Here is a 27,646-nt window from a genome sequence, read left to right as displayed (position 1 = left end):
TGTAAGAGTGTAGTAGAAATCAGTGTTGTCCCTGGTGTGATGTAAAGGAAGAAGTAGGATATGTCTGGACATGCCTGAAGGACAATCCCTGAGCTCCACCATGGCTGACACGCCATAGGGAAGCAGGACAGGTGAGAGCAGTCAGCCAAAGCAATTTTGCTGTCACAGATAATTCAGGCAAGGAAAAGTTTTCAGGCTTTGCAATCAAGGAGATGGAAAGGTCAGTCTGGAGCAAAAAGGGATAACAGAGGCTTGAGTTGGATCTGGCAGAAAAAGATTAAAGGTCCTCCTTCCCAGCTTCCTGTAATTCCCAGAAAGTTCTCTGGATGACAGTCCTCATTTGTGTTATCTTTGCACCTAGTGGAGTGAGTCAGGGACCAGGGTGCTACACAAGCAAAACAAAAAGCTGTCCTTTTGCCAAGGAAGCTTAAAATCCAACAGTGCAATGGGAGAGAGAGCTGATACGAGCCCTAGAGAAGGGGGAGAATGAGCAAAGCACGAGGCTGCAGCCTAGGGAATGGCATTGGCATAAGGGTGGCTATCAGTCATCCCTGGAAGGGGAGGAGGGAGTGTCAGGAGCTAATGAGGCAAGTTTGTGGGTGTTTACAAGGATCATGATAATACTTTGTGGCAATGACAGAACAGAAGATGACACATTAAGGTAATGTTTGGGCACTGGGTAATGTGAAAACAGCATGAGAAGATTAAAATCTGCAACATTTACAGTACTACCCAAAATAACTGCTCTGCACAGGAGTCATGCTTGCCCTCTGTAACCAGGGCACAGGTATGGTACTTGCCAGTGAAATGAAGACAGTTTTAAACTAATGCTGGAAAACTTCCACACTGCCTCTCGCTTAAAGAGGATCCAGATGCCAGGTTGGGGATGGGGCACTGCCATCAGGCTGGGAAGGGCATGGGCCAGCAGAGCTCAGCAAAACACTAATGAAGGATTTTGGATGTGGTTTTGTTCCCATAATTATTAGCACAGTAGTGAAAAATGTACAGATGAAACCAGAGTGGATGGCACTATTAATGTCACTGTTGAATCCTGATTTCCTGGATGGCAGTGGAGGATGTGCAGGCGAGCAGTCACAGCGCTGCATCTGTGGCAGAGAGGTTTCTGACAGCTAGCGATCACATTTTTCAAGGGCTTATTCCTGGCTGTTTAATACTTCATCTGCTCTCCTGGGGAGGGAGGAGGGAAGAACGGAGGAGTATATTTGGCACAGCAGGGAAGTGGACTCGGGTCTTTTCCATCCCTTAGTGCTGTGCTGTTGCAGGGGAAGAGAAAGCCTCCTTCCACAGCAGTACTAATCCTCCTCCACAGCAAGATGAACGTTTTGAACTTGAACAACTCCTCTCATTTTTCCCCCATGTGATTGTGAGTCAGGCTGAGCTTCTCTATTCTTCTCCATAATTGAGTAGGAGATTATTTTGACTGGAAATAACCAGACACAGGTATCATGGCTGTGAAAGCCTCCATGCATGCCACCTGCTAAAAGTTCTGTAGCCCTCTGCAAAGTGACCTGGTCTTTAAAGGCTTTGCTCAATGGAGAGGGAAGAAAAGCAGAGGGGAAGAATAGTTCCTTCCTGTTCACTTCTATCACTGTCTCTGCTAAACTTAACCTGAATTGTTGGTGACACACTGTTCTTCAGAAGCAGCTCCTTTGTGGAAGACCTCCCCTGTGACACGAGGAATAGCTGCTGTGAGACAGGAAATATCCCTGACATGATGGCTTTCTACAGGAGCTCATAGCTGCTATCCAGTCTCATGGACATGCCAAGATAGCTATGAGAAACTGTTCCTTTAAAATCTCCCCAGGCACCGATTTTCCTGTCCCTTACTTCTTCATGTATCTATAGTTGTCTTCCATGAGATGCCAGCCAGCTGCTTGGGTTGCATTCCCAGCCCTCTGTCCCAGAGGCAGTGAGTGATGGAGGAGCGCAGGGTGAGCGAGAAGCAGATGCAATGTGAGGCTGTGTCAGGGCACGTGGCAGAGGATGCTGCCAGATGCCGGTTCTGGCTCCTGGTGGGTACCAGGGAGGCGGATGCAGCCTCATGGCAGGGTTGAGTTTTAGCTACACACACTCCTACCAGCAAAGCCAGACACTAAGGAGCATTTCACAAGATCAGGCTTTCTCCAGTTTATACATAAGTGGGATTGCTTCAGGCTATTGAACCAGCCTGCTGCAGACTAGCCAAGCCCGAAGTTTTATCTCTGCTGTAGCAAACTCAAGCCACTGCTGTTGTGCTTGTGCATCTAATGTCCCAGCTGCTTGCTGAAGAGCTAATGAGCTTTTGGGGATACATGGGTGCTATAAACTCCTTAGGCCAGAGATAAGCAGCTTATTGCCTTTAAGAGCACTGCCAGCCCTTGGCTCTGCTTCTGTGGTGCTTCTCGGGCCCAAGCTCTTCGTTAGCAGCAAGGGCTGTGAAGTCCTGAAATAAATGTGTTCTGATTCCATGTGTACATGTGCACACTGCAGCCTCTCCACAGGGTAAGGTAAAACCAGGCAGTGGGACAGGCAGGCAACACCAGGCTTTACACACTGCTGTCACATCTCCCTGTGTGTGACTTCAACCCTCAGAAAGCACATTCCATTCCCTGCACTGAGGCTGTGCTGTCTCATCTGTGCAGGATGAATCCACCACCCTCATCACAGTGAAACAGCTTTGGCACCCCACAAGAAATTCACCATGGACAGTGTGGGCAGCTTCAGAACAAAAGGTGGCTATGCTGGCCATGAGCCAAATTATTTCCATTGCTATCCTCTCTTTGCTTTTGAATAGACCTACTGTGAATGTCTGTTCCGAAAATTCACTAGGTAAAAAAAAAAATTGAGGTAATACACAACTGAAAGTTCACTTGCAAAGCCAGGGTGAAGGCAAGTTTTTAGTTTCTTCATATGAATTCAGCCCTTGCTGTTCTCCACTCATTGTCTGCAGTGTCTACCATCAAAAACAATCCCATTGCAACTGGCCAACAGGCTGAGGTTGCTACTCCTGCAAAATGCTAGGGAGAGCCTTCAAATCTGCTTGGCTAGTCAAAGCATCTCTATCCTTATTGTGTATTTTACTTTTTTCCTCCCTTTTTACCCAGGTGTAAAGTAGCCAAACAACTCTCTTTCAAGGCATGACTAGGAGCAGAATTTGGCATGCAAGTCTCAAATTTTTATTCAGTTGCTCTTGTTGGAGCAGTTTTGGAATTAATCTGGTCATCATGGAGAGTTATTTGAGGTGCTGGAAGTACCTTCTGATACCATCTTTTAATTTGAGTAGATAAAATCTGAAATCTGATTTTCTCCTGCTCCATTGTACTTATTTGTTACCTTTCCTGTTGCTTTATACTACACAGCTTAGATGAAGCCAGAACTACTCCCTTATTTTGGCACTCTGTGCAAAAGGATGTCCTCTTCTTCCCTATGGCCCCTTTCCCCCATAGCTGGTGGAAACGAAAGGATGAGCAAAGTAAAACCTTTGGTGTGACTAAAACTGTGAGATTTAACTGTACCAGAGAGTCCATGAGCACTGCTTGAATGCTAAATTCATAGTTAAATGGGTGTTGTCTGTGGAGATAACACCCTTGCTGGGGTGTTGGAGTGGAGTGATGATCCGGCAGTGTTCCTGTGACACCGTGAGGTCAGCTCAAAGCTCTCCACCACGACTGCTGGAGCAGCACAGACAGTTCAGTGCCATGCCTGGAATTCAAATCCAGCCATCACCAGATTCATGCTCACGAGCTGAATGCCACTAACTGACCCTTCTGTATTTAAATCACTTCTTCAACAAAGGCGTTCTCCTGTCATTTCACTTTGAACTGTAGGAATAGCACATTAAAAGGTTTTGCAGTTTTAAAGTGTTGGTGGGTCTCAACCAACTTTGTGGGCTAAATAAAGTGTTAGAAATATTTTTCACCACACTATCCTATCAACTGAACTTTTAAGGCAGAATGATGAAAAGAAAAAAATTCTTTTAATAGTCTTTCTCTCTGGTAAAAGGTGTTGCTAACTTGTTGAAGCAGGGCTTGGAATAACAGATGAAAACTGTCAGAAAAGCTGTGATGTACTTTGGATCTGAGTGAAAATTGTGACCAAAATCTGAGTCTGCTTAAACCCTGAGTTATATGCCAGAATGCTCAGGATTCCTTGGATCATCATGCAAGTTGATAAGGGTAAGACCTTTTTTCTTTGGGATTGGGTTTATTCTTAGGCATTCCTTTTGTGCAAAGGGCTTTTCTTTGGAAGGGCTGGGTCCTTTTTGTTTTTATTTATTTGGCCTTTTGCCTTTGTTTTTTATCTAAAAAAGTTCACTCCAGTGATGCAGGACTGATGAGAAAAAACCTCCCAGAGCTGTGTTAAACCTGAAATCTTCCTACCTAAGAGAAGCAGGGCCTGGGCCTTTGGGAAGATCCAGCAGGATTCCACATTTTTTGAGGTCTTGAAAAAGTTTTTTGGGGTTAAACAAAAACAAAGCTTAGGTGGAAAAAAGGATACTGGTTATATGCATAGCACAGAAGCCTTGTAGAAAGCCTCGGGGTGCCACTGGCATGCCAACTGATTCACCTTTACAATAAGGACATGATGACTGGGAGGATCATGGAGAGCTGTACGAATTCTATCCATGCAATGTGTGAGCTCAGCCTGGAAACAAACCTCATCTGCCAAGTTCTGCAGGGCCATTTCCAGCTTTTCTCCTCGAAGGAGAGGCTCTGCTACCAATGAATAAAGTGGGAATTTTGACACTGATTTCAAAGGAAGCTAAATTGAGCTCCATGAAAAGGGAGCACTAGCACGCAATGCTGCTCTTAGTTTTTTCTTATTAATGTGACTAATTAAATGTTTGTATTTTTTAAGCACTAACAGTTTTTTTGATGGTCGTTTAGAGACTTTGAGAAAGTCAATAATTTTGATGAAATAGGACTGTAGACTCCAGAACAAAGTCCACATGGAATCCGTGATGTTGCTAGGATACAGCTATTAGTATTTTCAGGAGCTGGGTTATTTTTTGGTGTGTGGTTTTTTTTTTTAATAGAGTTGGCCTAACCTCTCTTACAAACAGTAGAACACGTGACTGCCTGATCCCACTTACATGATGCTCCTTCAGTTTACCTTGATGAAGCCAAACTTGACCCTTTAATTTCAGCCACTTTTATGTGTGAAGAAGAAACACAAAGAGCAATTTTGACCCGAATCTTGTTAGTTTTTTTAATGGTGTGCAGGATTTTCTCCCTGTGGGTGTTCCATTGCTGAAGTCAGTCTCCCTCTAGTGGTTTATTTCCAGAGGGGGTCTTTGCTTTGCCGGCTCGGACAGGTACCAAATGTGCTGGTGCGATGCAGAAAATGACCCCCATAAGCCGAACCATAGAGCAGCGAGCTCGTATAAAAATACTATATCCTGTGATTTTTATCTGTTAGAATGTACTTATTTTTGACAATATCCATAGTAGTGGGGGGTTTACCATCCCAGACTCACTCTGCAGTCCAGGCTAACATGGTTTGTACAGTGTGTAGGATGTGACTCTTGCACATTGTTTCCTTCAGCTGTACACTGGGAAACCTGTAGAAAAGAGATCAGTATTTAAGCTCATGTTCCACATTAAAGCCAGTGCCAGATGTAGTGCCAATAACATTATGACACAGAATAGCATTGAGAATGGTGCTATTTTGGGATCCTCATGTTTGGGGAAGCAATATCTAAGTGAAACACTGCAGATATTTTACTGGAAAATCAGGAGAAGCAAGATGTTTAGAGTTTGTTTCCAACATATAACTTTGAGACATGTCAGGTTTCTTTCATTTATGTTCCTGACCTCACCTTTGCTGGGCATCTCTTTAGCACCTCAGAGAGCCCCAGTGCTTTCCAAGCGTGGGGAACAGGGAAGGATGAAAGCAGAAGCCCAGTGTCTAAAGCTAAGTAAGAAATTCCAGTCTCCTAATACCTGATGCATGGATTGGATGCTGGGTTAAGCCAGTTCAGCTCCCCAAAGATGGCTGGGTAAAGAAATAAAGATCTAGTCTAAAGCATGGTGAAGTCAATCTATGCCCTTATTTAACTATAAAGGGTTTTGGATGAGACTCAGCCTTCCTTCACAAGTGGTGGTAACCAGAGAGAGATGTGATTCTGGAATGCATCAAGGATCCTGGAAAGACTGATGTCTTTCCAACTTGTACACTACCTTGGGGTAGGTACTGCCTTCTTCATGCTCATATCTGGCAGAATTCCATCCTGTGAGTTGCTTTTAATATACCAAAAGAGCTATTGGACCGATTTTTTCCTTTATTAACTGTAATTAGAAAGCCTGGAGAAATCTAGGATCACCTGGCCCAGAAGTTAGCAAGCTCCTGTTCTATTTTCACAGGAGGTCGTGAGATGCCATCTCCTTCCCATGAAGCATTTTACAGAAAGTTCAGTTATGTAACAACTTAAGGGTAAGGTTTTACTTTTGTTTGCCTTTTTGTTAATGCTCAGCTTCTACTGGGCAATCAGGAATCTTGCTCCCTTGGGAGATGTTAAACCACCTTCCTTTGGATTCTGCTCCAGAAAGTCTGCACAGGGGTTTCCATGAGAGTGATTTTGGAGAAAATTTTGTATTTCATTTTTGTTTTCACTCTTCAGGATAAAGTTTCTACACAATGTCCTGGCCAAAACCTACTTGATTTTAGTTCATAACTTGAGAAAGAACTGTTCCATTTATTTTTGGATATATTAAAAAAATATGCATTTACTCCTAGGATGTGGACCAAGTTCCTGTACTTTTTAACAGCTCCACAGCTAAAAAAGCAGAGGTACAAATTTGGTATGCACATGTCCTTTCTGAGATTTGTTCTGCCATCAGTCACCAAGGTTAAATAGGATTCCTGTGTTTACAAGGACACTTATGAGATGCCCACCACCACGTGAACTGGAATTACTTTTATGTAATTTTATAGATTTTTTTTTTTTTTTTAGATTTTCAAAATGCATCTGTAGGAACTTTATTAGTAAGGGAGGAAAGGATCTGGTTGAACTGCACTTCTTTTTGGACTAGTAAATTTTTATCTCAGTGACAGAAGCTGAGGAAAGGTTCCTCTGCTTGTTTGACTTGGGCAGGTTCATGTACTTGAAGGAAGACTTCTCTGGGAGCTTGCAGGGACCAGCTGCTTGAGGAGCCTCCTCTGTGGAGCAGGAACTGTGTGGAAACCTTCTGTCCCAGGTAGGACTGGACACAAGCCTGTCAGAAAACCAGGGGCAGTGTGCCAGGTTGTTTTTAAGAAAACAAAGTTATGCAATATCATTTAGTTCTGACATGTTCCCAATATGCAGCAAATGAAGAACTCACTAAATACAGTATATCTCTGGCCATATCATTTGAATAAAACTTGTTTCCATGACAACCTCTGCTTAACAGCTTGGCTGATATGAAATCATTCCTAGATGAGGGAGCTTTTGCCAAAAGCATTGGGATTCAACACTTTAATATTGTGTTTTAGGGTTTAAAAAACATTTATTTAAGCCTCTGGAAGCAAATATCAACTAAAATCCCTTCATCCTCACCTCTGCTTCAGCTTTCAGATGATCATTTTATCTTCCTGGGAACCTCTCAGGAGCAGCTCCTGCGTTACTTAATATGCTTCTGAAGTCCCAGGCAGTGTTTCAAGAGCAAGTGATCGTGACACCAGCATTTGGTAGAGAAATTACATTTCATGGCTGTTGGCTCAGGCTGTGAGGCAGCAGCAGCAGCAGCAGCTGGGCACAGCAGCCAAGGCTTGTGCTCCAGCCATGCCTCAAGTCCAGGAAGGTTTATGTTCCAACTAGCTCTCCCCCAGAGTGAAAAAGAGGATCTTCAGCTGGAGAGAGGTCTAGCTAAGGTTGCACACCATTCATTTTTTGTCAGCAGCACTGAACAAACCCAGGTGATGTCTTGGGTGTTTTTTAAGGTGCGGTACCTGTCACCTCAGACAGCTGTGGAACACTTCCAGGGTGGGAATGCACTGTGACTGCTCATGTGGTGCTTGTTCCCTTCCTCCCTTCCAGGTGCTTCACTATTAGAATATAGCTAAAATAAGCCTCATGCTTGCCTAATATTTCTTATGTATGCAGGCATTGCAGTTGCCACAGTGATGGTGCACAATTGTCAGCAGGGGAAAGGAAGGTCCTGATGGTTTTAAGAGGCATTCTGCCCCCTCAAAACACCATTGTGTTGTAGCAGGGGGATTTCCTGCACCAGCTGGGAGCAGGGACTACAGCAAAATCTCCTGGAACAGGCAAATAATGTTTCAAGCACATGTAATGTACCCATTGCTGTCAAGATTTTGGGATCAGCAAGGATTATAAGGGTAGGGATTTAAATCTTAAATAAAACCATGGAAAGAGGTAAGAAGTATTTATTGTTTCTTCTGGCTGTAATGTGCCTTCTTCAGCTCTAATTCACTCCAGCATGAGACAGCTTGGGCCTTTATGTGGCAAAAAGGTTCAGGTGCCTGAAAATGCGTGCAGAAAAGCAGTGAGCACATAACAGGGGGCAGAGCAATATTCCCCACTCCAGTTTGTTGGGTTTTTTTTCTCCCCAGTTGTTACCTGGGAAAATTTCAGCTGTTAGCCCTTGGAAATGAGCTGAGCCAATGTACCAGCTGCCTCCTGTTCTCTGCCCCACAGTCCTGCTTTGTAAGGCCTTAGCAGAAAATTAGCAGCTTACCTGGAGACCCCTGCAAGGGAAAGGAAGATGTGACTGGGAGGAGGTGTGAGGAATGGAGCCATAAGCCCCTTCTGTGGTGGTGAGCTTTAAGCAACTCATCTCTGCACCATAACACAGTTTGCTTCTGGTAAAGCTGCTTAAGAAGGTACAAGAGCCTAGGAGGCATCACCAGGGTTTCCTTAAAAAGAAACCTTCCAAATATGTAGCAAACACCGATAAAATACATTTTTAATTCAAGTCCTATAAATACCTCTCTGAAAGCAGTAATAACTTCCTGGGATTTTTAATCTCTGAAATGATTTCACTCAAGGTGTGCTGGCAGCATGAGGTAGCTGAGCAGAATCAGGATGCTGTGCTCGTGATCATTTTTCCTTCTGAGATTCATCTCAGGAGACTCTTTTTTTCCTCTGTGTCACGACTTCTTAGAAGTCTCTGTAGGCAAAGGATGCGTTAATTTGATGCATCCTGTGATTGCCCTTCCTCCACAACCAAATTAATTTACTGTTAGTTGAGATTCCCACAACGTTCCTTGTGCCACTGTGAAACCTGGTATTTACTGATGTAAATAAGGAATAAATGGAGGCTTTACATATCTCATTTGGAATAATGATACATGCTGTGCCTCCTGGCTCTCACTCCGTGTCTCAGAGGTGTGGGGATTTTATTTCTATAGTGTTCCTTGCAGCCCAGGTTGTTTATAACAGAATGATTTGTTTTCAGCATGAGCTGTAATGTTTTAACTGATGAGCAGCTCCCTCTTAATGGAGTCTGGAGGTTTTCACTGAAGCGTGTGGTTCCATCAGAGGCAGGTGCTGGATTCAAAGTTTGGTTTTTTTAATACAGTTTGGTGGGGTTGGCCTTATTTCCAGAGTGATGCTGCTGCATATCCAAAATTTATACTGTGTTGGCAACCTCAGCAGAGGACACCAAAAATGTGTTAGGCATGGAGAGTGACACTGGCAGTCACAGAGGCAAGATGTGGCCCTTTTGGGTCATAAGAAATTAGCACTTTCCTCCTGTCTTCTCCAGCTCTTTTAAGAAAATCTGTGCCTAGATACAGCCATTTATTGTAGGGTTTTTTTCAGGATTAACATTTTTGGTGGTCTCATCATTAAAATAGAGAGAAAACGCTCAGAGTGGGCATACCAATGAATTTTTAGATTCCAAGCTCTTCCAAATGGTCATTATTTTGCCTTCTATTTAAAGATGAATAAATTAAATTGCAAGAGATGGTGCAACTAGTTTTGCAGAACTTATTTAATTTGGGCTAGCAGTTTGCGTTTTCCATCTGTACAACACAATCATTAACTTTTTGTGTTTCTTCATTGTCACTGTGCAGACTGCTTTTTATGGGTAAACTCTGCCCTTTCTTACTGTTAGATTTTTATGTCTTTAAAGGAGTGTGTCTTTATTGCTATTTCTTTTAGGATGAAGTATATACAAAATTATTCATCCTGCTAAATGTGCCTGAAAAGAAATCTATGTGATTCATGGTCTTTGATCCTGTTATTATTTATGTGGGTGTTTAACTTTACTACTGTGCACAGTCCCAATGGGGAGAATTTTAATTTAAAAAGTTCTGTTCTAAAAATAATGTGAGGGGTTTTGCACATGTCCATGTTTGATTGTGAGGAACGTCTCCCTGTAAAACCAATGGGCTGCAGAGAAGCTGGGAAAGCAGAGAAATTATTATCCCCCAAGTCTGGAAAGGTTCATGGTTGCATTATCTCCATCCATGGTCAGTCCACACAGCAGCCATCCCTTCATTGTGTGAATGTAGAAAATGTTTTGTCTTAAAACTTGGGGTTTTAGAAAGATTTAGTGTTTTGGTCAGCATTGCCAAGCCAAACTGAGCACAAGGGTTACTTTGAGCAGTAAAGCAGCCCCAGAGACACACCAGGTCAGTGGTGTCACCTGGGTATGTGCAGAGAAGGGGCTGCCAGCAGCGGGTGTGAACGTGCGAGGGTTTTGTGTCCTAAAAGTGAGAGTCCTAGAGAGATTTAGTGTTTCGGTCAGCGTTGCCAAGCCAAACTGAGCACGAAGGTTATTTTGCTCAAAAAGGCAGCCCCAGAGACTTGTCAGGTGTGCGGTGTGACCTGTGTACGTGCAGAGAACGGGCTGCCAACAGCGCCGCAGTGCAGGGTGGTGGCACCGGACACCCTGTGTGCCCCTCGTGGCCGTGGGTTGTTGCAAAGGTCTCAGGAAGAAGATGAGCGATTGATTTCCTTCAGCTGTGCCCCGCAGGAGAGGAAGTAATGGGATGGAGCGAGCGCCTGTGCCCCTTTGGGGAGCCACCCATGCTCTCCACTGCTCCCTCGGCCACGTCCATCTCTGTCATCGCCCTGCCCCTTTCCTGTCTTTCTGTCCTTCCCATCGCATCTTGTCCCCGTCTCTGTCCCACCCGTCTCTCGTCCAACCCGAGTCCCGCTCACCCCCTCCTCGCAGCGTCCCTTGTCCCCTCCCCGCGCCCCGTCCCGCCCCTCGCCCGCCCGCCCGGGGAGATGGCGCTCAGCCCCCCCGAGCGGGACGCGCCGGGGCTGCCGCTGCACTCGCCGTGGACCTTCTGGCTGGACAAGTGAGTGGAGCTGGGGGGCGGCGGGAGCTGGGGAAAAACCCCAGATCCGTCTAGGAAGGGATGCGCGTCTCTGGGATTAGCGGTTCGCTCGTTCTAAGATTGGATGAGGGAAGTTAATGCTGGGCTGCGAATGGGAAACGTCCCGGTGCCTGTCCCCATCGAGGGGGCCGGGAGAGGTTCCGCGTGGTGAAACTGGCTCGGAAACGCTTTCGGTTCTGTAGTTCAGCGGACACACGCTGGTCCAGGCACCGTCGGTGCAGGTTGGAGCTCTAAATTTAGAGCTGACGCTCGCCAGCCCCGGGAATAGAAGGGTAAAGGTCGTTCTTTGCTGCTGTGGTTTGTGCCCGGCTGCCACAGATGGACCCGGTCCCACCGACCGTGACATGCCGAATCTTACAACTCTTTAATAGCTGGTTTGGCTCCCGCAGGTGATCAGTTCTTGAAATCTGAAGTGATACGTTTTGAAGAATTAGCTAAATTTATTAATTACCTGCAGGTTGTTATTGCACTTCGTTTGCTTGAAGTTTGAGCCGCTAATGCGGTGGAAAGAGGCTGCCAAGGGAGCTCACCCCTGTGGAGCACACAGCGAGGTATAGGGAAAAAGTGTCAAAGTCAAAACTGAAAGTTTCTTACCAGCATTTGATGTTGTTTCCCTAGCATGTATTTTCTAGCATCTTGTTATTTAATTTACAGCTTCCTTTTCTCAATTTTTTGATGTATTCTCCTTTCTTCCCACTCCAGAAGGAAAATTTACCCACTTTTCTGCCACTGAATATACTGCCCCATGCTATTGGTAAAATTCTCCTCTTTAGTTATTTTTCTGGTAACTTTCCAACTCATGACAGAGAAATAACAAGGAACTGTTGAAAACTCAGGTCCAGCAAATCAAATCTAAGAAATAAACCCACCAATTATTTCTGATTATTCCTTTTGCAGTCGTGACAGTTATGGTCAGGTTTGGGATAAAAGCTGAATTTTTGCTTCTTTGTTTTTAAAAAGCATCATTTGAACTGGTGTTTAATCAAGTCACCAGCCAGGTCTGTTTGTTTACATAAGCCATGTGGAAAAAAGCATGCCTATTTTTTATAATCAGTGTCAGCAGTTAAAATGCATTTTGAGTTCCTGAGTCCTCATTTATTTTTCTTAAGTCTTACTTCCACAATGCTTTAGATGCTTAAAATTCAGTTATTCTGCTGATTTTTTTTTTTTTTGCTTTTCAGATCACATGTAAATGCATTTAATTAGTACTGTTGTTTCTTAACTTATAAATCCAAAAGTGTATATATAAGAAAAAAAAAGGGGGATCATAAATACACAAAACTGTATTTTGCTTACCAATAACAGGGATAGAATAATGACAGAAAAGAAGAATGACAGCAAACACGACATGTTTTATACACTCAAAAATCATTTAAGGTATTAAAAAGCAGGCAAGAAACGAAACCATGATCTTAATTTACTGCTGTCTTTGGAAGTTTCTATCTCTGCAGAGCCTCACAGAAGTAGCTGGGAAATTTATTGGTACATCCACAGAGATTTGATGGAGGCTTAGGCTTGTATCAGTTGGACTTTCTGTAGAATATAACTGTGGGCACTTTTTTAACCAACTTCAGCAGTACCTAGTGTGGAGCAGTGCTGTTTCCTCAGGAGATGGTATTGATTTTTGACTGCTGCTACATTTTACCCTGTACTTGCAGAGAAAAGCAGGAAGAAGTGATGCTTAAGGATAAATAGATGTTGAGATGGATACATAGTTATCTCTTTCTATTAAATTACTACGAGAGAGATCCATGACATACAATTTTAAGATCTCTAAAACATATATTTTCATTAAGTCATGCTGTTAAAATAAATATCCATCAGCTAAGTGGTACTTTCTGTAGCAACTAGTGATGTGCTACCCTTGGGGTTCACGGCCTTGCTTTTATCATAGCAGTACTGGATCCATCTCCTGCTTCAGAAGTAAATGCCTTTATTTTATCTACATCAGCACTTGTTCCTGTGAGTGCCTTGGCACAGGCTGAACATCTGGAGGCTGGCATCTTGTGGTCAGGTCCTGGTTCATCACAGGGCATCTGCATTTCCCGTTAGTGCTCAGCCTTTCTTGGTATCCATGTCTGAAATAGCAACCATCTGATAGTGCTCTCTGCTATCTTACCCCATAAATGCCTTCAGAAAACGAGCATGATGAGAGCTTTGGGGGAAAGTTATTCACCAGTTTGACAAAAAAGATCCTATCTGTGATCTTGAAATGCTTGCAGGTCAGCAGTTCCAAAGAAGGTGCAGAGAAGCTGGCAGGTGTTTTACACTTAAGACAAATGAGATTTCCTTTTTAAAAAGTCCCAAGGTCAAGTGCTAGAAGTTTGGAAAACAAGAGTTTAGATTTGCTGGTTTTTTTGTCTATTCTACAGATTTCCAAGTTCATACCCACATGTCTCATTAGTAGGATTCTTACCTGCAGTGATGTTAGGGAGCAGGGGGAATTTCAGCAAGGCTTGCAGGGGCTTTTGGTGCCACCTTGGGAAGCTGATTCATGCTGGTGGCCCTTCACACTCATGCTTATTTCAGGAAGACTGGTTTTGCTTGTAGTGGCTTCTGGCTCTGAAAGGAAAGGTTACCTTCTTAGGTTTTCTACATTGGATAGTCTTTCAGTTATTTTTTAGAATGAAGTGTCAATATGCATCACTGAATATAACAAATAAAGGATGAGCATTACCAATCTGGTCACTATATTGTGTAGCATATTCAGCACCAGAATTGCACAAAAGGAAAAGTCAAGTGACATGACCTTCAAAGACTGGGCTGTGCTGGATAACAAGCCACCTTATGAACTTGAAACCATCCCTTAATGGGATTTGGGTCTGGGGGTCTGAGTGTGATATTTGTATAAATATAAAGCTGTGAAGATGGTTACACTTTCTGATGTACATGTGGACATAATGCAAATATCCTACTTAATAAACTTTGCAAATCCCAACTGTCACTTAGCCTGGCTATCACATAGTGTTGTTTAACCCCAGACAAAATCCAAGCACCACACAGATGCTCCTTCACTCCCCCCCCCAGTGGGATTGGGGAGAGAATTGGAAGGGTAAAAGCTGGAAAAGTTGTGGGCTGAGATAATGACAGTTTAATAGAGAAAGTAAAAGCCACACATGAAGGCAAAGTAAAACAAGGAATTAATTCACTGCTTCCTATGGGCAGGCAGGTGTTCAGCCACCTCCAGGAGAGCAGGGCTCCATCCCACGTGACTGGGGAAGACAAACACCATCACTCCAAAAATCCCTCCTTCCTCCTCCTTCCTCCACTTTATATACTGAGTACAATGTCAGATGGTCTGGAATATCCCTTGGGTCAGCTGGGGTCAGCTGTCCTGGCTGTGTCTCCTCCCAGTTTCCCATTATTTTGCAGGATCATGGCCTGCTTGCCCTGTTTTCTAGCCTGACTTCAAACAATGCCCTTTAGATAATCTCAATTCTCTTGCAAGAATAGTTTAACTCTTCAGTATCTTTGTGAGGGAAAGTATGTGCATATAAACATTGTCAAATAAGCAGTGTTATTTGTCTACTCCAGGAAAGACAAAATATTATTACATAAAGTATTGTCCTTATGTGCTGATTTTTCTCCCTATGTTGTAGATGAGTTCTATATAAAGCTGAGTAGTTACATTTTGATAACTGAACCATTTTAATGTGTTAATCTTCCTAACTGAACACATCAGATATTTGAAACTAAACTTAATAATTTCCCTTCTTCCCTATAGAAAAAATTATTTATCTAGGATCATCTATTTCATCTATTACAGCCTGTGAGTAGGTGGTTTACAATGAAAAATGATGGTTAATATTATAAGAATGTTCAATCCAGTAAGTGCATTTTGACAGGCTTTGATGGTTTGAAATCAGTCTTTGTATTCAGAATGGATTACCAGATTTATTTAGTTGCCACAGCATGTTTTTGACTTTATGCTTTGTAAATAAATATTTTGCTTATTTATACCAAAAGCAGTTGTGGCTAAGCACTTATAGGGGTATTTTCAAAACTGCTTGGCAGTTTTTAAAGCTTCCACTAAAGCTGTGATGAGATTCCCACTGGGAAACAAAGGCCAGTGTGAGCACATATGAAACAACTTCTATACTTAATTCTTTTCAGAAAAACAGAAAAGCTACAGTTCAGCATCAGAAATTAACATAAGCACAACCACCTGGAGGTTTATTCATGGATAAAACAATGGGATTTATCTTTGTATCCTTTGTTCTTTATTCGTGCTGGAATAATGAAGGAGTAGCAAAGAAAGCTGGCATTAGGATTCATTTTGTGGAGATTATTCCTGTTTCCATGTTCCTGTGTGATTCACCATGAGATGCTGTACAGCGGGTCTGGCCTGATTAGGCAACTCAATTAGTCCTGATACTGCACTAAATTTTCTCCTATAAAGGTTCTGACGAAGCAGTGGCATCACAGGACACGAAACAGGCAGACCAGGAGAAGCACAAAAATATTTTATTTGCAGACTCTCCATGGAAAACCCAGATGCATAATTGTAGGTGAAGTGGTGACAGAACAAGTACTTCCACCCCCAGAGGATCTGTCAGTGCCAGGCTGGTGCCGTGATCCAGCTCCTTCCTGTTACAGTGCTCATGGGGATTAGCAGGGCCTGTTGAGTTCCTGGAAATGAGTTGTTCACCATGGCAGTAACTGACAGGTCAGTAGGGCATATTGGAATATTTGTATTGTTGATGGCAGTATTATCTGAATGGGAAAAATCCAATAATGGCTTCATTTTGAGGGTCAATATTTGCAGGGTCTTGTTTTGTGTACTGAGTTTTTTACTAAAGTACACAATCATCTCACTACTCCTAACTTAAAGTGCAAGTTTTTGTTGGAGAGTTACAGAAATAGGAATTTCTACAGATTCTTTCATTTGAAAATCATCTGTCATTTCTGCTAACCCAATTTAAACTTAACTTAAAATGTGTACTCAACTAAAAATAAAATAAATCCCAATTTCATGGGTTTCAAGGCACAAAATGAGTGGTCATCTATGTGGATCTGCTGAGTTTCTGGGTGAAACAGAAACACTACAGTTCAGATTTGTCAGCAGTCTGGAATTTTGTAGGAAATTCAATGCTTTTTTCTTCTGTCTGTCTGATTAAAATACTGTCCCTGCCTTATACTCATGCATTAAACCAAATTTGTGCAGGTGTAAATTCTGGGGCAAATGATCCTGAACTTTTAAATTGATGCATCATAATTTTCTCAATTACGTTTTTTTTAGTAGGATTTTGGTTTTGCTTGATTGTTTATTTTTCAGATAAAAACATTTGGGTGCTCATGCTCATGCCCATAAGAGACTTACACTTTCCAGAGCTGAATGAAAGGTTGAAATAACACTGTAATCTGGTGGGCCTGAAGCACTTACCAGGCAGGGTACTAGGAATAAATGGTCACTCACCATAACTTCTAAAATAGGTAATTTTCTGGTTGGTTGGTGCTTTCTGCCAGCTGATCACAGTTTCTCTGGAAAACATTATTTGCAACTATCAAAATGAACCATTTTATAACCTTGGAGTGGTATATTCTGTCTACCTGTCTTAGCTGCTCTTTTAAATGCCATTAAATTTGTTAAATGGCTACCATGATGATCTAGGTAACCTTTGAAGGCTATGGCTAGAGAATACATTTTAATCTTTTATGTGAGTAGACCTTACTATTGAAGCAACTCAGTAGCAGTATCAGCATGAGGATCAAGTAGTATCAAGTGATGATAGTATCTGTTGTACAGCATATGTATGTCAGATGCCTTGGTGACCAGTAGCCGAAATAGTCCAGAAGAGAAGTAAATTCTTGGGCAGTGGGGTGAGACAAAAAGAGGCAAAATTTATCTCAGGGTTTGCCTGTTTGTGCTCCATTCCACATGGCACAAAGCCTTGGTAGAGGTGCTAGTATGGTTAGCAAGAAAAGAACAAGGGGTAGTTGGTTGTGAATTTACTACTCTCCACTGACAAATAGTTAAATTACTTGATAAGTTTTAAAGTCTGTTTGAATTTACTACCTTTTTTGTGTGCTTTCAAAAGTAATCTGAGTGGCTCTATTTCTGTAAAATACTGTGAATTTCTCTCTTTAATGCTGAGTATAAAGCGTACATAAAAATGCCAAAACACACACGTTAAAAAACGCAGACCTCCAAACCTTACAATGATAATTCCTTTTATCACGCTGATAACAGATTTTTTTTGTTGCTAATTTTAAGTTATCAGTTTTTTCATGGGAGCTCTCATAGTTCATGAGCCACTGGACAACCAACTGTGTCATGGCAATTTCTTGTTGATTTTTTTTGTTTGTTTCCTGCCAGTTCCACCATGGTAATGTGCTCTTAGTTCGGGTAATTAACAGGCAAATAGTAAAGCAGATACGAGTTTGCCTGTTTCATACTGAAAAACCTGGGAGGTATTTTTCTGCTGGTCTTTTGTATGTATTTTTAAAGCAGCTTATTTTAATAGGAGCCTTGAAAAAACCTTAGAGCTATTATTAGACTTTTGAAGATGTGATGCTGTTCCAGGAGTTTTGCATATTAAATTTCTTCCTCTACATGAATATCTAGGGTTTGCCCAGAGCTTCAATTATATCTGTAACAACTGAGAGTAACTTCAGTGTTTCCCTGGACGTATTTCATGCTGATCAGATGTATCAGGGAGGGATGCTGAGATCTGGTTTGCTTTTATCCTTTCTTCAGCTGGTACCCGAGCAACAGCTGCGTTTTCTTCTGTTTCCTTAAACCTGCTCTCTTGCTTCTGTTTCCAGATTTAGTAATTTTACACATTTTTGTTTCCTCTTCTGAGACACAATGGGAGGTTGCCTTTGTCTTTGATCTTCGTTTTTCTTTAGAAATCCTACTTCAGCTTCTGAAGGGAAAGAAAAATGTTTCTAGTTCTAAGAAATTGAATGTGCCTTAGCAATTTTGACCTCATTCCCCCAAAATTGTGCCTGTGGGACTGTGTGCTGGGAATTATAAGGTGGGTGTTAGGATGTTAGTGCAGTGACAGGAACACAGGGATTTCTGGGGGTGTGGGATGCACCATCCCATGTCTCACGCACTGAAGAGTCATGGAAAAGACTATAAATAGAACCATTTAGGTTGGAAAAGACCTTTCAGATGATGGGATGCAGCTGGTGCTGTGTGTGCCTAAAGGATCACAGTATATCCTGAGTTGGAAGGGACGCATGAGGATCATTGAGTCCAGCTCCTGGCCCTGCACAGGACCATCCCCAAGGGGAACACTCTGTGCTTGAGAACATTGTCCAGGTGCTCCTGGAGCTCTGGCAGCCATGGGACCGTGACCATTTCCTGGGGAGCCTGGTCAGTGCCCCACCACCCTCTGGGGGAAGAACTTTTTTCTGATATCCAGCCTAAACCTCCCCTGGCCCCTAGCCGTTCCCTTGGGTCCTGTCTGTGGTCACCACAGAGATCAGTGCCTGCCCCTCCACCTCCCCTCATGAGGAACTTGTAGACCGCAACAAAATCTCCCCTCAGTCTCCTCCAGGCTGAACAGACCAAGTGACCTCAACAACTCCTCTTATGGCTTCCCTTGAAGGCCCTTGAGGGAGAGAAGCAGCTCCAGGTGGGAGCTGGTGATGGTCATTATGAGGGTGAACTACAGAAGCTGAACCACGCTTGGTGTACCAGGGTGTCTGGCAGTGAGACCAGCCCAAGGATGTCTCACTGGATGCCTCACTGGATGCCCACAGACGTCTTGGCTTTACAGGGCGTGCTGGTGGTCAGCGTGGCTTGAAGGCATCAGTGCCGGCGGTGGGAGAACCGCCTGGAGTCATGGAGCTTCCCAGGGTGCGTTGGGTGCCATAGCCTGACCTGTGGGACTTGTGCTTCTCCACAGGCCGTGCGTACCCTTCAGGGGTAGCGAGGAGCTCGTGCGGCTGTGCCCGCCGGTGAGGGCGGTGCGGGGCTGAGGGAAGGGGCGGCCGTGCCCGCCGGTGAGGGCGGTGCGGGGCTGAGGGAAGGGGCGGCCGTGCCCGCCGGCCCCGCCGTGCCCGCCGGTGAGGGCGGTGCGGGGCTGAGGGAAGGGGCGGCCGTGCCCGCCGGCCCCGCCGTGCCCGCCGGCTGTGCGCCTGCGCCACCTAGCGGCCCGCTCTGAGGGCCCGGCCGCACGAGGGGCGCGGATGAGCGTTCTTTTCAAAGTGTGTAGCACCGGCAGCGCCTTGAAATGCTAAAAACGGGGGCTGGGGTGTATTAAATGCAATTGAAAAGAATTCCGGGGTAGGATCATGCGGTCCCGTTCTGGTCGCCTGTGAACAGGAGAGCTTTGATGGTGTGTGGTAGCTCTGAGGGCAGCGCTGTGCTACTTGGCTAAAACTCCCGATACTTGTGTTTAGTTTTACGAATTACCTGGCAAATATTAATTTATTTGCAAGTATTGAAGAACTCCAACTCCTATATTTAAATGATTTGTGATAATATGGAGTTGGACTTCCCCTTTGACGTGTGAACCTTTCAACTTCACACTCATACAATTCACATTCCTTCTCCATCTCCCTTCTCCACCTCCTTGATAAAATAAATATTTTAATTAATCAGTGCTTTGTCTTCAAGGTCACTTCCTGGTACAACAGCGGCTGAATGTGCATTAAATTTGAAGAAGATATATACAGTACAAACAGTGCAGGTAAGGCACCTGGCTCTGCTGCAGGAGCTGCCACATGCTATTAATGTAACTTTGCACCTCAAGTTTCATTTTTCCTCCTAGGATGAGTCACACCTGTGGCTTTGCTTACTGCGGTGTGAAACGTGAGTGGTCCTGGTGTTGTGTGTTTGTATTACTGAGTCAGTGTTTGCATTTCATTTGGCTTTCTGGATGGGGAAAGGAGGAGAAATATTGGATTGGACATGTGGATTCTTAAACTTTCCTGTGTTTCCGCCAGTACATTGAATATTTTATGTACTTTAAATATCTTCCAACCTTTTCTCCTTTTTCTAATACAGAAATTAATTGTGCAAAGACTAAAAATTGCAGCATGTGGATTTTTTTTTGGTTGAGTTTCTCTCCTTGAGTATGTATCTAAAAAAAGATTCTAGCAAACTGAATTAAAGGACCCTTAAACTGTGCAATACTTGCAGCAATGAGAAATTCTGCATGTCTGTGTCATTTGCCATTGCCTAGCAGTGGGTATCTCTTGCCATAAAACTGTATTTCTGTTTTAATACCACAATTAGCATGAAGTGTGTAGCAAAGTGGCATTTGTCTCACCTTAGTTGAGCTACACTGACTAGTTCACTAAATCTCTGAAATTTTAGGGCAATGCCAAACCCTTCTCTTGGAGAAGCACACCTGTAACAATCTACTGAAGTTTTAAATAAGGCTTTCTCATTAAAGTCTGCACAACTTTGTGCATTGCATGAGATTTCCATGCACAAAACCTTCTAAACCATGGCCCTAGTTCAGGACAAAAAGAGCTCTCAAATGTTTACCTAGCCAGTGCACCTCTGCTCCTTCTTCTGTAAGTAGCTTTAGGGTTTGGGTACACAACCATTTAAGAGTAAGATCATAGTCAAAATGGGTATTTCATAGCAAATTTTTATATTTTTAGAAGTCTTCAATTTTTTCTTGTGGCTGGGTAGAGGTAATGGCTGTTAGGCAGAGTTGCCAAGGGCCACAAAATTTTATCACATAATGTTGCAATCCTTGTTTCTAAAGTTGTACTAGTGATTAAGTGTTAGATATTACTTAATGAATTAGATAATACTTACATATTATGTCTAGATAATACTTAATGAGTTTCACTAATGATTAATATAGCATCACCACGTGTTGATGCAACTTAAGTCTTTAAAAATCCTTTCTATTCCCAACTGTTGGATAAAGAGAGAAGAGATTGGAATCTTTTCAGTCATCCCTCCCTGTTGCTCACTGCTTTTGGGTGCCTTTTTATCCACCCCAAACCTCCCTTCTGCTTTTAGCAGCAGAAACATTGGGAAGTAATCCAGTGGTTCCTGGTAACTTGAATCTTTGCGTTTCTTCCCCACTCCTGTATTGACATGTGCATCTCAGGTTCTTTGCATCTGGCTGAAACCTTTCACTCAGACACACTAGTTGGTTGCTGGTTAGACATTTAGTTCACCAGCATTGTTGTTTGTGGTGTTTTTGTAACTCAGGATAATCATAATGACACTTAAGTGAAGTCTTAAGTGAAGCAAGGTGGATATTTGATATATTGATATCTTTTTAATATGCTAAGAAATTTTTATGTACTCATTTGTTCTGACATAGTCAGTGTAACTCTAGTTTTGATGATATTTTTCCTCTGGATTCAAAAGGATAATCTGCATTTGGACTGCTTCCCTTTTTTCCACCTTCACATATGCAGGATTGGCATCTAAAAGAAATAAAAGTAGAAATGATTCTGTAAGAAGTTCCTTTCAGATCATTTTATTATAACATAGAACATGCCCGTTCTCCAGGAGAAGGATGTGTAATTGGTTCAGAGGAAATTAGCGAGGAAATAAATCTGCATGAAACACTCTCTTGTGTTAATGCAACTAATACTTTTCCTTTTCAAGGATTTCTGGAGTGTCTACAACAACATTCCTCCCGTGTCAAACTTGCCTCTGAGATGTAGCTACCATTTAATGCGGGGAGAAAGGCGCCCGCTTTGGTACGTGTGCTGTCATCAGACATTTCTGGGAATGGGCACTGGAATAACTTGGAGTGAAAGGTGTGGGACAGGAGGGTCTTGTTTCTGTTGGCTGCAAACACCTGAACTCAGGAGACCAGTGAAAGAAACACCCTGAGGTTCTTGTTCAGTTTAAAAGTGACTTGTACCAAAGAGTCTTTGTTAAAAACACAGACTGTAATTGCATTGTCCACCTCTGGATGTAAATGTACAAAAATAGATTATGAAATAGAAGCTGAGCAATTAGAATATGACTCTGAATTTCAATTTAGGAATACACAGAATAGGTTACTTCTACTTGAATTTTTTTAGCTTCCACATTATTTTCTTTCCACTGAAGCTGGTGAAATAATGATGCAAACAACTGATGGTCCTTCCCTCCTTTTTCACCTGCGTAAAAGTACAGGTGAAGTCCATGCTTCATATGCCTATACATGCCCATGCACCCTGGATCAAAAGCAGTTTAAGATATTATGAGGTGATTCATTGCAGCAAATTCCTACTTGATTGTAGGATAGTAATGGAATACAATATAAATAATTGATGTTTTTCCTTTCAGAAATCAAACCTTGCATCCCTTCTTTCTGTTGCAGTTCTGTTGCATCTCAGAGAACCTCAGCACTTTCTGAAGAGTTTTGATCTTTTTGGCATCATTTATGTAGATTGTGATTGCATTAGGGTTCTTAAATGTAATCATAGTTGTCTAACTTTGTGGTGACTTACTACAGGAGATTTCTGTCCTAATCTACTGGAAATGTAAATTTTCTAAAGTGAAATGCATCTGAAAGTCTATGTTACTTTTCTGAAAATACTGTGACTTGTCAGGATGGCTAAAGTGGGTATGAAAAAACATTGATATCTGTATGAATTCACTGGACCATCATGTCTAGGCCTTCATATCTTTGTAAGAATGAATGAGAGCATTTAGGGGTTTGATTTTTCGAGATTTTTAAAAATATTTTTAGCTTTAATTTATTAAGCGACTACTAGAGGTGTAAAATGCAAAGATTATTTCTGAAAATGAAACACTTTTTTATACCTATCAAAGTAATTTTGCATTTTAGGAAAGGGATTGCAAGAGGTTGATCTCATCATCAGTAATTTGAAATCTTTTCAATAATTACTGCCAAGAAGCATTTCTCAGATTACCATTACAGTACACTGGCCAATTTCAGCATTTTATATTTTTTTCTTTTAGAAAGAAAGAGAAATCCTGAAGTAAGAATTGAGGAGGCAGATTTTTGAAGATGTCCTCCCAAAGTTTCCCCCTCTTTTCCCTAGCATCTGTCAGGATTGATGGGAGACCATTGATCCTGAGGAATCTATAGGTATCACATTGGGTATATATTCCAAAGATGAATTTTTAGGTTATTCCTTTAATTTGGCCTTTGCAGGGTTTTAAACAGGAAACTAGAAACCCTAATTTAAAGTCTCAGAAAAAGCATTGTGACAGAATAAACTTGAGAAGCTCACAGATTAGTGCACTGTGCCTTTGTCATTACAAGGCAGTTTAATGGTTACATCTGCCCTGACCTGCAGCAGCTCCAGTCTTTTTTTAATAAGGGCAATTAATTTTTAGCTGTCACAAAACTGAAATGAAGTGTGCTCATATTCTTTTATTAAGCTGAATAAATGGAAGAGTAAAAAGCTGCTTCTGTGAAAATATGCCAGAGGTTTTCCAAAATTAAAGGTTACCATAGTAAAATGTAAAATTGTTTTGTGGCTTGTTCCCATGCAGTGTGCAGCCACTTCAAAGATGGTCTGTAGTCAGGGAAAATACAAGTGTTTTCCAACTCACAAAACTTGGGAAAAGGATTAGGTGCTGAGAGATACACTTCATATGAACAATGAAAGAATTATCTCTGATGTCAGAAGTCAGAGTCATGCTGCCTGGAGTTAGTAATTGCATTTCAGATGGGATTTTTCTGGGAAAATTAAACCACAAGCATAGGGTTATCTAGATGTGGACTTGAATGTGTATTTTCACTGATCTGTTTCCCATAACAGGGAAGAAGAAAGCAATGCCAGAGGAGGTATATGGAAAATGAAGGTCCCTAAAGAAAGTACGGTATGTTACATTGACTCTTTACTCAGACCTTGTTTAGTAAGGGAGTTTCTTTAAACTCTGTTTGATAAAGCTGTTGTAAAGGGTTTTACTTCTTACATCACCCAACACAACAACCAAACACTACTTTAACTTTCATAACCTTTTAAAGTCAAAGAGCAGAAGTTTACTTTCCAATAATTATGTATCTCTTGCTTTAGATAACATTTGGCAATGTATTATAAAAAATAATGAAAGCTACAGTGTTTCAATTTGGAAACATGGTAATTTATAATCACCTTTGTTCTCGAGACTGTTTGCTTATAGGCATAGAAAGAAAAATAGAAAGACCTTTTCCCTATAATCTATGCTAAATTATATATTTTTTTCATTTAAAAGTGTTATAAATGAAGTCTATTTGAGCATATCCTTGAGCTCTAATGAAATAACTGTGTTTCTCTTTGCCTCTCTAATCAAATGCATGTGAGTAACTTCTGTGAACTGCCACAGAAAGGAGATTTGACCTCTTCACACATGGTGTTTATGTGTGTAAGTGTGCTCTGGATCAGGCCTTTAAACAGAAAAAGTGAAGTGTCAGAAAAATGTGACAGCCTTGCAGAAGGCATTAAATGCTGAAAGATGGTAGTCAAAATTTCAGTCCAAAGTTAATTGATTTTTGCCTGTGGGCTTTTTCCTTGTGAGTTGCAGCTTTCCTCCCCTGCAGTCCCAAGTGGTCACAAAAGACTGAAATTGAAATTGTCTTTTTCCTCCTATAATCCAAGGTGTGAAGATTGTCAGAAGTGACAAGTGGTTTGGAGAGCTGAATTACTGGGCAGTGAATTTAGGGACCCCAGAGGCCTTGTTTTTTAGAGGCTGAATGACAGCCCCTTTTTGACATGAAGATACTTTTGATCTCTCAAACTATGCACCACATGGCCTCAGTCACTTCTGAAAGGTTTGCTTGAAGGTGAACTTCAGCCAGCTTTCAGTGCCTTGTAAATAGCATAAATAAAACACCTTTGTGCCTGATTATCTTTTTATTTTTTGCTTCATTCTTCATCAAACATGGGCACAGCATCTCCGTGGCTAAGATGAAATATCTTCTACAGACCCAACGTTTAATTATATAACACAGCATGCACTTACAATAAATATTCCTTTTTGTCTAGACAACCTCAGAAAGAGAAGACACTCAAAACTGAGCTAGAAAACCTAACTTTCAATTTAAGAAATAATAATGTGAATGTAATGTTTTTCTGCCTCCTTAGGCTGCAGTTTGGAAAGAGCTACTGCTAGCAACTATTGGAGAGCAGTTTACAGATTGTTGTGCAGCAGGTAATGATTGAGACATTTCTCCATCATTCTTTTCACCATATTTGCTTCTCTTCTAAGTGTGAATATCTGATAAAAGTGGCTGTTACAGTGACAGTGAATATCCTGGTAGGAATTGTCTTTCACTGGCTATCATTCCACGAAAAAGAATAGCCTTTCTCAAGTTTACAGAGCAGTTCAGAAATAACCTTTTAAATGGACTCTCACACCCTTTATACACTGATAGGGGTGTCTTGGGGTCACTTTAAGCAAACATATGATTTTCTGATGTCGACAGAGGTGGTTCTTGCCCTTGGCCTTGTGCTTCTGACTGGCGCCCCCTTTGTGCATTGTTAGTGACCCTTTCCTTAGGATGCACAGAGCAGCTATGCCGTGGAGCTCACAGCTGGAGCAGCCACTGCTCCCATCTGTGCCATGGCTGTTGAGCTCTCCACACAGCTGCATCCTGAGAACTTCACACCAGAAAGGGCTTCTTCATTGTAACACTGAGTTACCAGCACTGGCGGCAGCAGCCTGACTGGGGCTTTATTAATTTCATTAATTTTGTTTTATATTTTTCTGTTGCTGCATTTTGACAAAATGTAAAGGAAAAAGAGAGCAAAGTCTGGAAAAGCTGGTGTCTGATCTCCACCAGGTGCTTTTCCTGAGGTTTTAATTGTTTCACTCTCATCCTCCCATTTCTGCTTGTAGACATCACTGTGGGTAAATTGTCTTTAGTTGTTTATATTGCTGACCTTACTGGAGGGAGTCTTGTGATTCCATTCTAATCAAGTCTAAGAGTGCTAATAGAAAAGATGAATAATCCTATGGTACTTCATCAAAAACACCATGAGGTAATATTTCCAATAACTTCTTTCCGGTAACTACTTTGTCTGGTTTGAACATTGGTATTTTCCTTACTGGAGATTGCTCTTTTTTTCACATCTTTATTTTTTTTCCAGCTTTTGGGCACTGTTTCATAATACATAAGTAGCAAATTAGACATGTCTCACTTTTAAAGTATTCCTTGATGGTTCTTCCCCTTCTGTACAGATGATGAAGTAATAGGGGTTAGTGTCAGTGTTCGTGACCGTGAAGATGTTGTGCAAGTCTGGAACATGAATTCCTCTTCAGCAAGTGAAGCAAAAGTTTTAGAAAAGATTCATAAACTTCTTCCATACACATCTTTTAAAGCGGTCTTTTATAAATGTAAGTATTTTGTGCTGTTCATTTCTACCTTCACTAGAAAAACAAGATGCTGGTAGGGTATTTCTATGGAAATATCCTGCCTGATTCATCATTAATCACTTAGGAATGTAGAAGATGACATTGCATTAAAATTATGTCCCTTCAATGTAGAAGTTAGCTATCATTCAAAAGATATTTTAAATGTCATTGCACAATCTGTTTTGTTTTGTGTTTAATGTGCCTGATTCCCAAAACAAATTAAACGAATCTCTTAATAACTCTCAAGACTACATACTGTCCAATTTAAGTATTAATTTAGATGAACATTTGCAATCAGGATTTTAAGGGATCTCATATTTTAAGCTCCCTATAAATGTATTATCAAACAGTTGTTGGCACATTGTGTTCTCCCTTGACTGATTTATACATTTTTATCTTCTCTGTTTCTAATCTTTTCAACTCCTTGACAGAGTTTACATGTTCTTCTTTTTTTACCTCCTTTCTTCCCTAGCCCACAGAGAGCATCGTGCTTTTGAAGGCTGATGTGGAAAGCATTGAGTGCATTGTATGCCAAGATCATTTATTGTTATTTGGTCTTTTGAGCTGGTCTGGACAAGGAGGAGAATGGTGGAAGCCCTGCAGAAGTGCTACATGGGGTTGGCCCTTTTGAGTTTCTGACATTTCACACTGGCCTATTGCTACTGAAAATGAAAAAAGCCCTGAACAGTTGCCTTGACCACTAAATACATGATTCATTGCTTCATGTTGAGTTGGCATTTTTAGTTCTTAGTTGTTTCTCTAAAAAATATTTTGGCCACTTGTTTGTTCACCCTGATTATATTTGTTCCCATTTCAAGATAGTTGGCTTTTTCTTCTGTGCTTAGTGAAAAGCAAACATGCAGAGATGCTATGCTGCTTTTCCAAGATGTGCTGTACAGAGAAGAGCCCTGGCTTAGGGAAATGTGTTTTCAATTTTCACTTTGAAACATTCCTATCATGTTAAAGTTTACTCACTGGTTTGTCCCAAGAGAGAAAGAAATTGCACTGCATTTATTCTAATGTTCTAATGTTACACTGAACTAAGGTTCAGTGTAATCTGGTCTTGCACTGACAACAGCACATACTATAAATGTAAATAGAAAAAAGGTACCTTAAATGAGCAAT

General features: G+C 41.8%; 1 protein-coding gene across 1 annotated transcript; it reads left to right on the top strand.

The window, feature by feature from the left end:
- Positions 1-11,179: 11,179 nt before the first annotated feature.
- On the top strand, positions 11,180-27,127 carry EIF4E3 (eukaryotic translation initiation factor 4E family member 3; the record flags this gene model as incomplete). Its single annotated transcript, XM_084214191.1, has 7 exons — positions 11,180-11,253; positions 19,862-19,934; positions 21,827-21,921; positions 23,947-24,007; positions 25,252-25,318; positions 26,348-26,503; positions 26,994-27,127. The coding sequence occupies 7 exons, from the start codon at positions 11,180-11,182 to the stop codon at positions 27,023-27,025; spliced, it is 558 nt and encodes a 185-aa protein (XP_084070317.1). The 3' UTR covers positions 27,026-27,127.
- Between the last annotated feature and the right edge of the window lie 519 nt (positions 27,128-27,646).

The sequence above is a fragment of the Fringilla coelebs genome (assembly GCF_963513975.1).
Source record: "Fringilla coelebs genome assembly, chromosome: 13".
NCBI classification, from domain to species: domain Eukaryota; kingdom Metazoa; phylum Chordata; class Aves; order Passeriformes; family Fringillidae; genus Fringilla; species Fringilla coelebs.
This window is presented reverse-complemented; position numbering and strand designations above follow the sequence as displayed.